Consider the following 18,409-nt stretch of genomic DNA (forward strand, 5'->3'; position numbering starts at 1 on the left):
GTCTTGGCTTGACAATGGCGAAAAGCACGATTGTCGCCATCTTTTTGGCATTTCACATTACTTTTGCTTGGGGCCTCCGAAACGGTCGCATGTTTATGATCCCGTAAGTCATCATCCCCGCCGTTTCATGATAAAGTTCACCTAAAAAAGTTGTGCAAGGCGGTCCCCGTATTATAGCCGTGTTACAACTGCGTTATTGGTAGCGATATTTTTCCGGTGAAAATAGCTTCAACATGAACCTGAGTAATTTTGGAACTCACAAAAAAAAAAAGCCGAAAAATTCGCATATAAGACGCACCCTTGTATAGGACGCACCAGCAAGATTTTTGAAAAACAGCCGCGTCTTATACACCGGAAAATACGGTATGTCCTTGCTATAACAGATAAACCATGTTTGCAGCAGAAAACAACCCCTTTTACATGAATGATAGTGTCACGCATGCAGAAAAACGACCCTCCTAGACAAAGTACAAGCAAAACGATTATTAAATCAATATCATTTGTAGGTGGCTATTTGATAAGGCGAAGGCAAAGCCTGTGACCAGCCACAGCAAACAGGAGACTCAGAGAGACAGCTGCAGCAGGTTAGAGAACAGTGGAGGCCAGACACTGGCAGCATGTCTTCCCAGGTTTCCTTTAAAACTACGTGCAAGTTCAAGCACAAAGTTTCTAACACATAAATGTCAAATGACACAGAAAAACTTGGGTTCCACCAGCTGCAGCAACATTCTGGCTTTCAAAACACAGTGGCACTGTTGACACCATTAAAGGTGCAGTGAAGAGGAATCTGAACTTGTGTTTTTGCCGCGGGAACTCGATCTACACGTTCCGAGCATTCTTAGAAACTCGGACTTATTGCCCTGTGTGGCCGATTTTCCTAATTAAATCGAATTAACGTCCGGCTCTCGCCTTTATTTTTTTAATTCTTCCCGTACGGTGGGCGGAGTCGACCAACACGTGGAGTGCCTTTCAGCCAGCTCCGTGGAGGATTTGCTTTCGCTTTATTTTGTTTTTAGGTTTCCGTGAATAAATAGTTTCATTCGCAGATTAAATAGCTGCAAAATAAGCCCGCAGAAATAAAAATATGGGTGGACTATTTGCTACTACGGATTACTACGTATAACTCCGCCGATGGCAGAGCGGCAAGCCGCCACGGGACTGGGTGAAAGGCGCTCCACGCATTGGTCGACTCTGCTGCCCACCGTACGGGAGAATTAAAAAAAAGGCGGGAGCCGGCCGTTAATTCGATTTAAAATCGACCACACAGGGCAATAAATCGAAGTTTCTAAGAATGCTCGGAAAATGTAGATTGAGTTCCCGTAGCAAAAAGACGAGTTCAGATTCCTCTTCACTGCACCTTTAAGGTATAGCAACAACTATACTCATGCATAAATTTCACAAAACAAACTGATTTGCAATTTAGTGTAGAGTATGTGTCATACTTACAGGGAACATGAGAAATGGTTAGACTGGCTCTTAACACGAGAAAAGTTGGTTTCACCACAAAGTGAAAAAAAAAAAAAAAGGAACAGAGGAGCCTAAAGCTCTGTGCTCCTGCTTCGTGGCGAAACCTTCTTTTCTACGAAGCGAAACCTACTTTTCTCCACATTAAGGCCGGCCTAACCATTTCAGTGTTCCCTCTATGAATGACATATACTGTGATGCAAAGGTGTTAAAATCCAAATGAAACAGATACCTTGTCATAAAGGCCTGTTGGCAAGGTGTGCACAATGTCCAAACAACAAAGAAAAACTTCAAAAGGAGGCCATAACACAAAGATTCCTAGGACAGATCCTACTAGACGCACCAGTATGAGCTAGAAAAATTCTCAAGGCTATGAAATATGGTTTGCTTTGGTTTATGGAGTTTAATGTCTCAAAGCAGCTCTAGCTAACAGGGATGCAGAAGTGGAGGGCTCAAGATAATTTCGGCCATCTGGGATTCTTTAATGTGCAGATATCACACAGTACATGAGCCTCTAGTATTTCACCTCCATCGAAATTCAGCCGCTGTGGCCAGGATTGTTCCCATGTCTTTAAGGTCAGCAGCCAAGCACCATAACCACTGTGCTACCGCAGCAGCTTGAAATGTTGCTAAATGTCTGTGCCATTGGAGGTCAGCTGATACCAGAGGCATGCATGCCTGGGTGTCAGCAGGTTACATAGGGCACATGCACCTTGTCACTTCTCTAGACCCACCACAGGAGCTTGGGTTTTGATCCAGCCTTCTACACTTGGTATAATCAAAGAACTCTGGTCAGATGTAGTGACGAGGCCAAACTGCCAAGAAGGCAGCAGGTGTTTACAGACTACAATATGGGGTAGTGCAGTGCGATGGTGTAGGCAGCTCCCAGCAGTAACCAAGTAATCATGTGTACAGTCATCACAACCAGTGTTTGGCAAGCGTCTAGAAAAAATTATTGCCGTCTTATAGCTACCATTTTTTGCATCTTTCGAAATCTTCCCTATAATTTATACCTGCGACTTTTCACCTGCACAAGAAAGTTGTTAACTACCAAATGCAAAATGCAGACCGATACTGCTTTCACATGCACTGCTTTGAATTCTTTGTTTACCTGTTACTCAGTGTTACAATAAAAATTTCAGCTGCTTCAAACACACTGCTGCTTTGAAGAAACCATGCCATTTGAACATTCCCACAAATTAGAAGATTTTGAGCACAACCCAATTAGGAGAATCCCCTAAGGTGGAGTAGAGTAGTAATAAGGGAGTAATTACCCATTGACATGGACCCAAGTGCAGCCAACACTGTTCCCATTTCAAGTTTCTGATCAATTCGCCCTCGGGCTACCATATGTTAGCTGCCCTGGTTAACTCGGTAGAGAGACTGCTTCAGTGAGGCAGTGGTCCCGGGTTCGAACCCCAGCCCCGGACGAATTTTTCTTTAACTACAAAATTTCTGTGGAAGACGTATAGCTTTCCTTTGTAGCCATATGGTTGTGCTTGGGTGGATGACAATGAGTAATTAATCTCTTATTACAGTGCAGTTAACATGCTCTTGGCCCATGTGGTTAGTGGTTTCTGGAAGACGAATGGACTACACATATAAGCAGGCTAAAACAACCTAGCAAGTTTTGATGTGAAGTTAATGAATAGCTGTGCCATAATGACTGCTAATAAACACCTAGCCAAGAAGTGCCCTCAAACAACTAGGCATACCAGTGAACCAGATGGTGCAGCCACGGAAGCCTCCCTTCTGGCCCATGATCTGACCCCGCTTGTCTCTGCTGACATGGTGCTTCTGGAAGACCACATTGGTGGACTTGTGGTTCTGCAGACAAAACACAAGAAGACTTTATTATGCATGTCAACCTGCTTTGCCCACAGCTGTTGCATACCACACTTTGAGTGTAGTCTCCAACAAGAACAGCAGTATAAGAAAGTGAAACGCACCGCATGAAAAAGGCTTATGAGATGACAAAAAAAAAAAAGATCACTAGAGAATGGAACAACTGGTTCACAGTGAATAATATAGCCAGAACCTTGACGGCAGTGATCCCTGGGATCTCTTCCATTGCTTGGAAAGGCAAAGAAAAGAAATAATGCCTTCCCGTGCCATCTTTTCATGACCAAACCATCAGCACATGAAACAGGCTGCCAAGATATGACACTCAGCAAATATGGCCATAGAGTAATTATGTCACTTCTAAACTTTAAATTACTTTCTACGTAAATGTTACCACCACACAGCACAAGATTACACACATGCAAACTAGAAAGTTGCAACAAATTAAGGCTGTCTGCCATAAAGTCATTTGTACCAAGGATGCACCTATGGCATAGATGACATGAATAAAAATTGGCATCTTAAATGTTGCAGGGACCATTTAAAGAAAGAAGTGCACTGTGAGGGAGGCCGTAGTGCTAAGCTCCAGACTAATTAAGGCCACCTGAGGTTCTTTCACCCGCGATGACATCACACAGCACATAGACGTTTTTGTATTCCGCCGCCACGACCAATATCTTACCCGCGACCTTGGGAACAGCAGCCGAAAGCCAAAGGCACTGAGCCACCGCGGCGGGTAGAGAGAAGTGAATGCATGGAACAATACTAGTAATCAATCAACAGCCTTCCGTGCCAGTGCTTACAATTTCTGCTGCACAGAACAAACAGCTGGATGGACACAAGGGATGATTTTGTGACAATAAGGGGCTGCAGGGAGTCTGGTGAAACTTTCTCTTAGACATACACATTTTTTCCAACTGCCGCATAATCATGCAAATTTTACACTGCCATAAGCTTGAATAGTTTTGCAAATGATGCGCTCTGCGATGTTTCGTACGTACGTAGCTTAAGGTACGGTTCAGCCCACTGAACAAAACCTTCTTAAAAAGTGAGAGAGAGAGAGAGAGAATAATTAAACCAGGACAGAAGAATAAAACCACTTCCTGACCCGACGTTGGGTCCGTGCTGGATAGACCAAACGATTGATGCTGCGACCATGAATTACACGCAATCGTTTGGTTTGGTTTATGGGCGTTTAACGCACCAAAGCGACTCAGGTTATAAGGGATGCCGTAGTGAACGGCTCCAGAAATTTCGCCCACCTGGGGTTCTTTAACGCCCACTGACATGCACTCGTGTTCCGGATACACCAACTCAAGTTTAAAGTGACCAGCCAGCTCCAGTTAAACGCAAGAGAATACGCAAGTGTTTGGACATAATACAAACAGTCGCACAATGAATGAAGGAGACACTAAGTTGGTGGAGACGGCGAATACAGCATCAGGTGAATTCTTCGCAGTCGCTATTTGCTCTGTCTCAACAACCACAATTAGAGATCTCAAAGGAGCCGATTCGCCTATCAAGCTCTAATCCGAACACTCTGAACGCCACGTACGACAATGTGCTTTCTCTTTCACAACACCCTTTGGCAGTCGGCGCTTTTGGGTCATGGCAGCTGAGGCGCGCAAGGCCATCAAAGTATTACCAGCCACGAAGGCAATTTTGTCCCAGCCGGTTAAAAGACATACGGTCTTCCACATACTCTTCCATGGCCAGTCGCTCATGGGTGAGGCAATTCCGAGCCCAGGTCATTATGTCGATAACACAGTTTCGGTCCGACGTATGTACACCGCGTAAACAAAACTGGCCATTCTGACGCAACTTCCATGAAATTAGGCAATTGCGAAAACTACTGAAAGCGATTCTTTGTCAACATGCGGTACAGTGAGGCTACCTACTAGCTTCTGCGTACAGAACGGAAGTTCCAACGGGTACGAGCAACTGCTTATCACCTAACATAATGAGCCCAATACAAAAACATATGTGCACTTACTGTCTCGAAGTTACAGCTGATATTCGGCATGATGAGGCTAGTTTGAAAACCGGCAGCGAATCACAGTTGCTCTAGTCACGTGAATGCAGCAGGACTTTAGATGCGAAAACGACTGGTAAAAATCTTCTGTTCAGGGGAAGCCGGTGAACTGCAGCTGCTTCGTCGAGCGTGCCAGCCCCGCCGACGAACAACAAGCAGCTGAGGCTGGATACGATGCAACGCGCGGAAGACTACTTGGCCAACAAAGAACAGCAGCGCCACCTCTCCATAGCAACGATCTCTCGACGCCAGCGACGCGACGCCAAGGCTAACGACGTCAGCGGCACGCAAGAGAGTAATCGAAATCGCCTCGCGCGGTTTGCGGCCGCATATTTTAAGAACTTGGCAAGGATTTCTAGGTGTGGTTGCTCGCGCAATTCCGGAAAACCAATAAACTTTTTTTATTAATTTGCTGGTGATAGACAAATGATTTGCATTCCACTTCTCTAATAACGAAACTGTTATGAAGGTGCCTGTAACGTAATAGCGTAAAACAAATCAATAAATAAAGATGCTGTTTTCCGCTCTAATTTCATGGCATTCGACATTTGTACCGATACGACACCTAGAAACTACCACGTAAGTTTCAGCGCGACGCAAGTCGCTAGCTCATGATCAGGTATGCGTCGGAAAAGCAACGCTGCTTTCTTGTTTTTCACACGAACTATACAGCGCACGTGTGCATGATGCTGTATGCAGACGTGTCACATTCGTGCTGTTAAAGCAAAAATTTTAAATACCGTGAAAGGAAGCAAGGCAACAAACGATATGATATAACGATAATAAGCTACCCACAACAGTTTCGCAGTGGGGCTTATATATAATATCGCCGTAAGCTGTACTGACGCGCACATGGAAATAAAGGGAAAAACACCTCAGGGTGCGTCACTGCCGACATTTATTTCCCACGGACGCTCCGTAGCCTGCCGTAGCGCACGTCCTGTTGCAGACGACAGAGTCCGTCGTCTGCTACAACGTTGGTCTGCTCCGCGGCACGCCGCGAAATTAGAGCGTTCCGTTTGCGTCACACGCGAGGCGCGTGCTTTTTTTTTTATGCGAGAAACGTCTTTATAAAATAAATATCAGAAGAGATGAAATATAATCACAAAGCGCTTGCAGCGGCCACCACCACGTCCGCCGCTTTCAAACATGAATGAAGCAGTATAACCATTCCAGCATGCTTTTTTTTTTCGATTTGACGAAGAAAGTTCAATATTCACGCGAATCTGTACCACCTAGCCCTAATTTTTCATCACCATCAATATTTCAGTTTGCCCGGTCAGTAGGGGCAGATTTTAGGTGAGCACAAGGGTCTGAGATAATAAAAAAATCATGCTACGTTCGCTTTCTCGGTGAGGTCTAACTCGCTTGGATTAGTTATCCCGCAAACCGACTAATTTGCTGCGTGTCTTTAGCTTTCCTCTTTCAGATGTGCGGAAAAGTTTGTCCAGCAGCGCGTTTCGAAGGCTAGGCTCAGAAACTGTATGGACCAACGGGCAAAATTAACGATGACGATAATTCAAAGGGTTTACTTCTTTTTTTTTTCTTTTTATGAAGTATCAAGGTAGAGGACATCCTTTAATTTTTAGATATATATTCACGCAGTACAATGCCCCCGTCTATAAAATATCAGAACATTTGACACGTCTTAGATATTTAGCCATTTGATCACTGTCACGAACTAAAAGTGTACCTAAAATCGCCTGCTCAAGCAAGATAGTTGAAGGAAAGGCATTCAAGTATAGTTGTCGCTTTTCTCAGTAGCACGTGCCTGCTGCGTTCTACGTGACGTGCGATCAGTATTCATCTCGGGTACGCACCTGCAACAATCAGCCCATGCATTTCGTTTTGTTCCTAGAAACAACGCACATCAATATTTAACCCGATTGTCCTGCCTTACAAAGCAGCTATCTTCATTAACACTTTCGCAGACTGCTGTATTCTGAAAGAAAAGACTGGAGGAGTAGGGGGGGGGGGGGGGGGGGGATGGATGGGAGCGGGCGGTGTATGTCTTCCTCCTGATTTTGCCGAGAAGTTTGTGTGCATAACTAAGATGTGGTACCGACTTCACAGAGAGTGTGTGGACAAAAAAAAAGTAAAATGGACGGAAGAATGGATAAAATGTAATGGCAAAGGATATAGCCCTGTGCCCAGTACAGGAGGTGTTTGTGTTGGGGACTGGTAGAAAGAAAAAAAAAAGTCACCGGACGTTTTATCATTGCGGTAATGCGAATTTCAGCGATAGCCGGGGTGGTGCGAAATGTTCATGGCAGTCTGAGTGTTTAGTAACCCTGGATATGCGTGCAGAAAGTATGCTACGTTTATGCCGCTATGTACCTGCATTAGCGCCACAGATAAATGAAAGCCTTTTAATGAGTGTTGGAGCAGCCGGGTGTAGTAGCCAGTCATGAGGCTCGGTGCAACGCCGACCAATCGCTCCGCTTCGGTTGCCAATCCGGTGTCGTTTTGTCTCGATGTCGGTGGCCCGTAAGTATATATATAGTTTTTGTCAAAAATATACACTCCAAGGGGTTTGCTACTGACCCGTGTAGCGGGGTTCTGAAGCGCATTTGCAAGTCCTGTGCTTGGAAGTGTTGATGGTGCGAGTTCCTGCCACCTTCGGCAGATTAGGACCACAAGGATGCAAAACGAGCCACGCTGCAGCGATGAGACGCAAACCCGTTGGGCTGTGTATTTTTGACAAAGGCTGTACTTATGGCTCAACGGGGTCTTGTCGCGCAGCGCGTTTGCGGCCAGCGTTCTGAGAATGACCGTCCTTTATTACGCACGCCGCACGTAAGCGGGCTCGCTCTGGCTTCCCGCTTACGTGCAGCGTCTCGAGCCGCATCCGGTAAAACGGTATACGTCTCCTCTATAAATGCCCACGTAAGGAATGTGCAGTACACTGTTGCACGGGAGTAGAACTAAAGACTGGTTCACATGCAAACGACTGAGCGAATGAGCGGCGCGTCGCAGCGAAAATTTCCAACTTGTTGAAACCTCGCCGGTCATCGCAGCGACAACTCAAAACATGTTTTCCCGCCGCGGCGGCAGGTTTCGCTAGCACTTTCGCTTGCATGCGAAACAGGCTTAAGGCGCAATGCGACCGACGGAAAGCTGAGCTCTGTTGCTAAAGGCAGCCACTGTTAAGGTATGAAGTGCGCACACGGCCGGGAAAAGCACAGCCGCATTTCGATGGGGTCGAAATGCAAAAACGCCCGAGTGCTATTCAACGTCAGTGGACATTAAATAACTGCCGAAATTGATCTGGAGTCTTCCACAGCGGTAGTTCTTTCGCCCAACCTTTTTTCACCCCTTCGTCGTTTCTCTCAAGGCGCGGTTCAGGTGTACGCCGTAAGTAAGACTGTTACTGTGCCTTTTCTTTCCACATAACCCCATCTCCCTCCCACCATCACACCAGTGCCACCCTTATGGCAGCATGACCTCCAAGTGCAGTAGAAGATAGCGACGTGAGAGAATAGCGACTGCTGCCCGCTTTTCTCATGTCCCTCATGGACAGCTCACATTTCGTGGAAAAGGGAGGAATAGCGTAATTAGTTTGGTTATGTTTTATGTGGGTTTAACGTCTCAAAGCGACTCAGGCTATGAGGGGCGCCGTAGTGAAGGGCTCCGGAAATTTCGACCACCTGGGCATCTTTAACGTGGACCGACATCGCACAGTACACGGGCCTCTAGAATTTCGCCTCCATCGAAATTCGACCTCCGCGGCCAGGATCGAACCCGCGTCTTTCGGGTCAGCAGCCAAGCGCCATAACCACTGAGCTACCGCGGCGGGCAGAGCGCGATTCGATTTGGCTGAGAAACACGACAGCACCAACCTTCAGCCCACATATCCTCCGCTCCTGCCGTAGCACCCAGTATGCTACATCGTTGAATGTGCGTTTACTTTTTTTTTTCTCTCTCGCCGATGGCTCGTCTGTGGCTCTCGTGAGGGAGGTGAGATTACGGCTAAGCGATACGTTCACCGCAGAGAGGTGCCTCATATCTGCCATCCCTGTATGCAGGCAGTAAAGAACCCCGCGCGCTCTCTTTCTTTGCGTCACCATAGTTCGCATCGTCAGAGAGGCAGATGTGGCAGTAGAGGAGAGTGCCGGTCGCGCCAGGAAATTGGCGAGTTCCGGGACTCTTCGTCGCGTTTTCCCTGTTCGCGCTGCGGCCAACTTTGCACTACGCAGCCCCTCTGGCAACTACGGCGCCGCGCAAGCCGGGATGCGTGCATGCCTGCGGCGTCCTTCGCCGCCTGGCGCGCAGCCAGCCGCAGCCGGCCGTAATGGTGCGTCCGGGCCCTGACGACCCGAGAGTGCCGCGGCCGAAGCCAGTAGACGGACACGTGCGCCCAGGGAACGATAACGATACGGAAATTGCGCGGCCGAAGGACGCGCCGAGTGAAGGCGCGCAGTCGCGCCGGCGTGACTGACGTACGCGACCAGTGGACGGACTCTTGTTGACAAAGCTCGAGGGCCGCATCTCTCGGTTTCGAAAGCTCCATTCTTCTCACCAGGGCAATCGGTGCCGATAGCGTTCACGACGCACCGACCAGCGGCAAGAAACGGCCCCGTCTTTGCTCGCTTGTGCCGCTGACGAGGCTCGGAAAAGTCGGTCAAGGAAAATAAGAAAAGAAAGACCCACGCCCTGCTCCAGAAATCGTTATCGCGCTCGCCATCTTGAGGTGTTGACGAGGGTACCGACCGCTCATTAGCAAGGTTTCAGGTTTCGATTTATTATAAAAACGAGCAGTTTCACAGGCCTCAGACTGAAGTATGCGGTGGGCGTGTCTTCTGGGCGTCGAGGGTTCCCGTTTTCACGTTCACCATTCGAGTTTTTAGGCTCGGTTTCCGGCAGTGGCGGCGGCGTTTCAATCACCGGGAAATGCGAATACGGCCGCTCAGTCTGAAAGTCGACGGTTTACACGCAAGACCCGCAGAACGCTTTTTGGCTCTAAACGTGGAATCATATGCAATGCACTACGATGCTCTTCAAAAGCCAAGGGTGTGGCCTTTAGGATTCAAAAGCTAATCAATTTTATTTGCATCACCCGTAAGGGAAGCCCGCCATTAATTTTTAAAACTAGGCTTTTGGAGGTATTAACACGGCTTCTGAGACAGTGTAATATCAGCGTTGGCGGGCATCAGCAAACAGGTAATAATGTTTACTATTAAGCTGGTAAACTAATTTCTGATAATAAACTTTTTCACTAGTACAGTTACGCACCAGTTTTCAGTTAGAGATCCGCAGCCGGCCGTTAGTAATAGCCATGTCAGTTTTTAGAATTCAAAAAACGCGATTACTCCCGGCGCTGTGGTTCAACAAACTTAGGCCACCTCACGACAAAAGACGCGTGCTTTCGAAAAAAACCCGCTGTCAAAGAAACGCCTCCAGCGCACGTCACTCCCAAGGCGCAGGTGCCACGTGACATTATCTGTCCAGCAGGTTCCACGTGACATTATCTGTCCCGCAGGTGCCACGTGACATTATCTGTCCCGCCTGCGCAGCGATGGAAGGTCACGTGACACATAAGGCATGAAGTGATGTAGTGTGTGTGTGTGTGTGTGGGGGGGGGGGGTATTGTTAACGGCCGGCTACAAAATCTCTCATTGAAACCAGACGCGCTTAACTGTTATAGCTTAGAAAGTTCATTATCATAAATTAGTTAATATCTTACTAGTTAATATTACTCATCTGTTTTGCTGATGTCTGCCAACACTGGTACTTTTGTGCCGCAGATACCGTGGTTACAGTTCACAAAGCCTACTTTTTTTTTAAAATTTAGTGGCGGGCTTGCCTGAAACATCTGGTATATAGTGATACTGCCATTTAGCTCGTTTCACCATTGGCTGAATGCACTAATAAGAAGGGTAGGGCAGACACATCGTCGCGTTGTTGTCTTGGCTCGCGCAGGTTCCTGAATGCGCATGAATTGCAAATAGTTTATGCCCCGGCTTTACATTTTCCGGGCCTCACACCAAAGCTGGCGCACCCGCGTTTAAGGACACTGTGCGTTATCGTACAGCACAGTGACGTTGAAGTAAATAGCAGCTAGTTCCGAGGCTCACGCGTAATGGGAAAGCGTCAGAAAGATGAAAAGACACAATAAATGTTGTGGTCCAGCCTGCATGCATGGCTTGTCAGAAAAACGCGACAGCAGAGAAGAGCTTTTAGTAGACTTTCCTGCGCCTTGGATCGTTCGCAATTCCGTTCGCGCGGCACCACTTTCGCGAACTCGCGCACTTTCTGGAGCCTCTCGTCGTTTAGGGAGTCCACCGCGTAAGGCCCCCCGCTTTTTGTTCAGCGTGCGGCACCATCCTTGCGTCACGGTGGGAGCCAGGAACAATTACTCGCGATTCCTAAAGAAGCTGTCCCAAAGATATTTTTTCTTTGTCAAGTCGGCAAAGACATCTGCGGTTCAACTGTTGAGCCTATAATGCTATATTTGCTTCGAGCGTGCTGAGAGATGTGATATATCTCTTCGAATGAAGACAAAGGGAGCGGCTTTTGTGTCGACCACTGTACTGCAAATCGGCGTCTGCGCACCGCGCTTATCCAGTTGACGATGTCTACGTGGACAACCTGGGCACGTGTAAGCAGTTGGAACGCTAGGAAATATGAGCCTGACGTTAACTCTGCATTGTGGCGCAAGGCGCAAAGAGAGGAGTATAGAAGCGCAAAAATGAAGAAAAACGAAAGGGAACGAGGGAGACGGTGGAGAGGGAAATTTACGTCGCTAGCGCGAACAAAACCTCATAAAGCCACACGGCTGCTGACTCACAGTGTCGTGCTTGAGCTTTTTTCACTTCTTCGCAGTCGCCGAAGGTAAAAAAGACAAATCTCCAGATAAAGTACGGCGGGGAAAGCGGAAATAAATAGAGAAACTCTCCACGTTCAGCGCGCTTTTCGCGACTTGGCCCCCTGATTCACGCAAGGTGCGTTTGCAACGCGACTGCTATACACAGGACTGAATCGCTAGCGTCACGTGAATGCACGCGGCGTAACAGCATTCACGCTTCTTCTCAACCTGAGCATATGTGCTCCCCTGCTATAAGCTCTGCCACGGCTCGCTACCGCCGAGCGCCATCGGAACCGAGCGCGCACGCACCGCAGGAGAACAACGCGTCTTCGAGCTGCTCTGTCTCGGACGAACACGGCACGATTGGCGGGTGGGCGCACGCGCAACCTCCTCCAAAGTGACGCAAGAAAAGAAGGAATGGAAAGACGAGACTCGAGAGATTCTGAATACTCTCTTCGCCTCTAAAGAACTGACAAAAAGGTGCGCGTTCTTGTAGCAGTGTGTGACAGCGCATGCCGTTCGGGGAAGAAACAACATCAGCGGAAAAAACAAGAGCTCGTTTTTGTGCTAAAGTCAGGGACAAAAAAAAAAAAAATGTTAGAGGAGAGGCTCTTGGATACTGTGCTATAGGCTTACGCTGTCACCGCCAGCAAGGTGGTGTGGGCAGGGTGATATTATTTGTATTTATTTATTATTAGACGCCCAGACTAACGGATGTCACCGCCAGCAGCTCTACGGTCCAGGGGAGAAAGAAAGAGAAAAAAGGTGAAAAAGAAGCCTCGCCCCGTGCGCCTAATTAATGCATGCAGCAACTTGTCCGAGGCTTCGACTTTTTGCGGATTTTCTGCAGGCGCGCTGCGCGCAAATGCGTGTACGTATTCCGCAAGCGCGCCAGTGAACTGTGCGGCCTTGAGGCCGCCACGCAAGGCCAATTTACCTTGTGCCACGTGCCTTCTTCTACAGAGGAAGTAGTCGTTAGCCGCCAAGGCTTCCAGACTGCTGCTGGAGGCGTATTACATCGGTTACGCTTGAACGTAACGATGGGTTAGGAACAGGCCAACTCGATAAGAACAATAGAAGGGCGTAGTTCGAGTCCTGTAAAAACGTCACACAAATGAAACGCGATGATGAGACTGTGTGGCCTCTGGCAAAATCTCTCCCGTGTTAAGAGCTTCCTTTCTGCGAACATCATACAAGCAGCCGTCACGCTGCGTTAAATACACCCAAGGCCGCAAGTTCTTTGTACCACATATCCTTCGTTGAAGAATGCACCGGCTGAGGGAGAGGAAAAATAACCTTTAGAGAAGAGAACGGATCAGTGAGCGATACGACGCGCATGCGGCAGAGGACAGCTGTTTTACCAGGGCGCGCTCAATCTCGTTATTTGTGTTTTCTTTACAACACGGAAATTTTAAACCGTGAGGGGCTTCGGCGAACAGGGGCTCGGCAACGGCAGTACTGGACATTCAGACAACAAGCACGCTTAGTTGTGTAATTAGCAGTGTACCGCGTGCCCTCTTTTCCTTTATTTAAGAAAGCAACCTGCACCGAGGTTTCCGCGCACCTTTAAAAAGACCAAAATTTTTCTTAGCCCTCAACTTCCGCGCCTCTCAGAGGCTTACAAAACAGTTATGAGAACTAAAAATACGGGAATAATATAACCAAGAAACTTAGGCGGCCACACCCTGAACACGTTAGCCAGTAGGCGACAGCAGAGGCCCAGCAGAGTTGAAAGAATAAAAAAATAAAAGAGGGCAAGAGAGGGTGGGGAAGGGGCGAGAAAGTGAAAGGGATGGCTGGGCGATACTTTCGAAGGTTGGCAAGTCTGGCAAGTGGACGTAGTTACGAGCAAGCTGCGCAAAATTAGCGCCAATTTTACCGAACCGACCTCAGTGGATGGTTAGCCGAGGTTGTGTGTTGGTGATGCCGTCCAGCAGGTTTGGGGTGGCACCCATCAAAGGGTGTGCCTACATTACAAAACAGGACCGGCAGCAAATACTGAGGACACTTTTAGATCATTGCGTGGCTGTTTCAAGCGAGTACGCGTACTTTGTCAGCCAGCGTTTCTGCAATGCTTCATACAGCTGCAAAAACAATCCAGGACGCTGAATGGAAACGAATCTGACAGAGGGGACGAACTGAAAAAAGCTTTTCATATGCGTAAGACTGGCTCATGTACCACCTATTTCGCTATCGAACAGCCATGGCGCGCGGGCAGCGGTCAATCACGAACCGAAATTTCATACTAACAGCTTCGTGAACCAATTATCGGTGCAGCGCATACGACGAGGACGAGAAGAGACACAGACACAACGCTGCGTCTCGTTGTGTGTCTGTGTCTGTTCTCGTCTTCGTCGTATGCGTTGCACCGATAATGTCTAACCAACGTGCCCAAGCGTCTGTCTTGTCGTGAAACAAGCTCCTGGTTTCAGAACGCGATAATTCGGCTAGCCCTTGAGCAGGATGTGCTCACCCGAAACAATGTGTGCGTTTAGAGAGGGCCCAGTTGTTAAGTTGCCTCTAGCCCCACTGATGTCTGATTCAGTGAGAGCTTGATACAGGACAGTCATATGCGGCAGGTGCGGAGTTCGATCACCAGTGCCGCCGGGTACCCACTGCTGATACAATGGGCTTTCCCCTGGCCTGGTGCTCGGCTTACAAGTTGTCAATTGCTTGAAAAATGGGCCTTTGACCCCACCTTGAGTAGTGCGTGCAGAATACCTTGGCGCTCTTTGACCGAACTGCCCTTGCACCATAAAAAATTCATCATCACCATTATCAGACTGATATAGGACAAGAATTGAGAAAAAAATGGCAGGTTGGAAGGGAACCTGTCAAAAATTTCAAAGTTGTCTAAAATTCAATAACTTTGCTGATGAGGTCACAGAAGTCAGCGTTCACCATTGAACCGTTCACAACTGGCTTCGACGCAGCTGCCGCACTGTCAACATTGACACTGTGAGGGCTGATGAAGTTCTGGCGTGGCAGCCATGTGATGGGGACAGTGCGTCAAACGGCGAGGGCCTGACAAGTAATCTTAGCAAGTAGACAGGAGTCGGAGTGGGTGCCCAGCAGATTCCGCGACAAGATTGGAGAACTGAATACTATCTCTCCTGTTTGTGGCTACGATGGACCATTTCGGACAGCTTCCTATAGCACCACGCCGATGTGGTCCATTTCTATGTGAAGCCATCACGATCTTGGGGTCGTGATGGCGTGATAATGGCGCTCCGAACGAATCAAGGACTTGCTGTAATTTGGCCGAAGATACTTCAGCGGGGCATCATTTAATTTCGTCTTGCACTGTGGCACATGTTCCACTACGATGTCTGGTCTCAGTATTTGACGCGAAGTCGATTTAATGCTTTCAAAATCTGACTGTAGCCGTCCGCTGTGGCTTGGTGGTTGTATGGTGCTCGGCTGCTGACCTGAAATACGCAGGTTCGATCCAGGCACCGGCGGTCACATTTAGATGGAGGCGAAATGCTAGAGGCTCTTGTAGTTTGCGATATCAGAACGGGTTAAAGAACTCCACGGGGTCGAAATTATCCGAAGCCCTCCACTACGCCGGGTCGTTCTGCGACGTTAGACCCCATAAACCAATCCAATAATCTGACTGTAACTTGTTTGTACTGTCTCAGCGGGCAGTCAACCGTGGTTAGACTTCCCTCAATCCACAGGCACATTAGAGCTCGACATGTGGCCTAAGCTGTCATATCAGTTTCACGGTCTAATTACACCGCAAGGTTCTGTGCGCTTGAACATTTTCAGACCTTGCGAAGCGTTCTCATAGTTTGGGCATTCGATGCTCGGCTCTCGCGCGGAGAGCTTTGACGTGCCAAGCGGCAGGTGCGAGTGCCAGACATTATTCGGAAGACCGAAACGACGTCAAATAAGCACCCAAAGGAGGCACGGAAACGGCAACCGCAACAAACAATAACCAAATCAGGAATATCTGGATCAAGAGCTTTCCCGATACGATTTTGGTGCGACGAGAAATTTTTGAGGCCAGTCTAGTTTGTACAGACTCCATGGGAACATTTTTCGGGCTCACTTCTGCTCCGTCTGAACGAACATTGAGCACCCACGTATACGAGACTCCCCCCGCAGGGCAGCGAGCGGGTGGAGCGCAGGTGTGTTCAGGCGACGCGTTTCCCCGGTGGCTGGCTTTCCCTGTCCCCACAGGTGCGGTTACTTTCCGCTAAACACGGAGAGACGGGCGAAAAAAGAGTAAAAATAAAAGACAACCAAAGACAAAAAGAAAGAAAGAGAGCTCAGTTGAGGTATATGGAGCGATCCCCTGGTATACGTTTCCCCGGGGCGAGTGCGCAGGTGCACGGTTGTCGGGGAGCGCCCAGTGCGCGCTCCGTGTCGTATCATCTGCGTGCGCGCATGGCTCGGATGCCCTCGGAGCCTCCTCACCCCCGATAGCCGCTCACGAGCAATGTGACCTCATTTGGCTGTGCCGGTTAGACAAAGGGGCACTGTTCTCGCTATCTTATTTGCCGCCTCGACAGCCGGCCCCATCCAGTGCACTGGCAACGGCGGAGCTTTGCCTCGCTATGTGGCTTACGTTTTCTCGTTCTTTTTTTTTGTTTCAACTCTTTACGCAATGCGTTTCTTATCTTCTGCTCCGCTTCGTGCATTACGGAGGGAAGCGTACGCGTCAGATTTAAATCTGCCGTCTACTCCTCCGTGTTGTTGTGGTTCGGGGGAAGTCGATAGCATATTGGACGTCTGTGCAGCTGTTCGCTTCGTCGCTCCGACTATTCCTATATACCGGGCGTTTCACCTAAGACTTTACACAATTTTTAAAAATAAGCTTTTTGAGTTAGAAGGGAGCTTTTTTTTCGGCATGTTATTGTCAGCGGTGTAGTATACATCGGAATACGGCTAAGACGTGCCAGCTAGAAGGCTGGTCAACTAATATTGAATACCTAACTTTTTAACTATTAGAGTTAAGCTCCTTAAATACTAACAGGAGTGTAGCCCACAGAAAGTAATATCCACATCAGTTTTTAGAATTCAGAAAATGCGATTTTGTAAATAGTGTACAAAGCTCTCCCCTGTCCTTTCTTGCTGTCGCTCCCGTCTATACTTCTCCTCACTATCCTCTCCCTTTCCCTTTCATTTCCGCCGGCTGCAGCTCGGGTGCTTAAGATATTAGATAGCAATTGCCGCGGCCGGCAGCACTCTTTTGCTTCACTTTTTTTATTTACTTTTTTTAAAAAAAAAAAAAAATAAATAAACCACTACCACCACCCTCGGTGCTGTGGCCGAATAAATTTTGGCTACACTGCGCTAAAATACATGCGCTTTGGAGACGCTTGCAGGCAAAGCAACCTCTCTAGTGCGCGGGACTCATCGAAATAGCCAAAATTTGTTAAGCCACAGCGCCGTGGGTAACCGCATTTTCGAAACTCAAAAAACTGATATGGACATTACTTACGGTGGGCTACACGCCTGTCAATAATTAAGGAGACTAAGACCAACAGTTAGAAAGTTAACTATTCAATATTAGTAAACCAGCCTGTTAGTTAGCATGTCTTAGCCGTAATCCGATGTACTACACCGCTGACAATGCTATGCGGAAAAAAAAGCGCTCTTCTAACTCAAAAAGGCTATTTTTAAAAATTGTGTAAAGTCTTAGGTGAAACACCCAATACATTCAAAGGTACTTTTTCTGGGCAGCTGATTGATCAACATAAGGAAAAGTCACCATAAATTGAAAAAAACATAAGATTTATTTCACGACGTTTCGGCTGGAGGACCAGCGTTTTTCGAGTTGGTAAACGAAACGTCGTGAATTAAATCTTTCGCCGACTTCGTCGCTTTGACCTTCAGCGACCTTCAGCCCGGCTACAAATCAAGAGATTTTGTAGGCACGATGTAGCCAAAATTAGTATATATATATATATATATATATATATATATATATATATATATATATATATATATATATATATATATATATATATATATATATATATATATATATATATATATATATATATATATATATATATATATATATATATATATATGAGACAAGCCAACAGCCACAGAAACCAAGGAGCATAGGGGATTTTTTTTTTCAATTTATTTTATTTGTGGTGTTGATCAAGTAAGAAAATTACTGAATATGTTGTCGCATAAAGCTAATTGATTAGAAAAGCAGAAGAAAAAAGGAGAAGAAAAAACAACCACATGCCGCCGGTGGGATCCGAACCCACGACCTCCGAATTACGCGTCCGGTGCTCTACCTC

At 47.5% G+C, this 18,409-nt stretch overlaps 1 protein-coding gene across 2 annotated transcripts in view; it reads right to left on the minus strand.

The window, feature by feature from the left end:
• Positions 1–18,409, minus strand: part of Papss (3'-phosphoadenosine 5'-phosphosulfate synthase) — a 54,934-nt gene that overhangs the window by 15,133 nt on the left and 21,392 nt on the right. The window contains exons 1-2 of one of the 2 annotated variants that reach the window (XM_089580982.1): positions 5,300–5,511; positions 3,180–3,291 (exon numbers count right to left, since the gene is read on the minus strand). In XM_089580982.1, coding sequence (XP_089437108.1) covers positions 3,180–3,291; positions 5,300–5,329 — 142 coding nt within the window. In that variant the 5' untranslated portion in view covers positions 5,330–5,511. Of the gene's footprint in view, positions 1–3,179; positions 3,292–5,299; positions 5,512–18,409 lie in introns of those variants that run through there. The other variant, XM_089580983.1, reaches the window with a different exon arrangement.

This window comes from Amblyomma mixtum, chromosome 3 (assembly GCF_055824585.1).
Source record: "Amblyomma mixtum isolate Tamu chromosome 3, ASM5582458v1, whole genome shotgun sequence".
Classification (NCBI taxonomy): Eukaryota; Metazoa; Arthropoda; class Arachnida; order Ixodida; family Ixodidae; genus Amblyomma; species Amblyomma mixtum.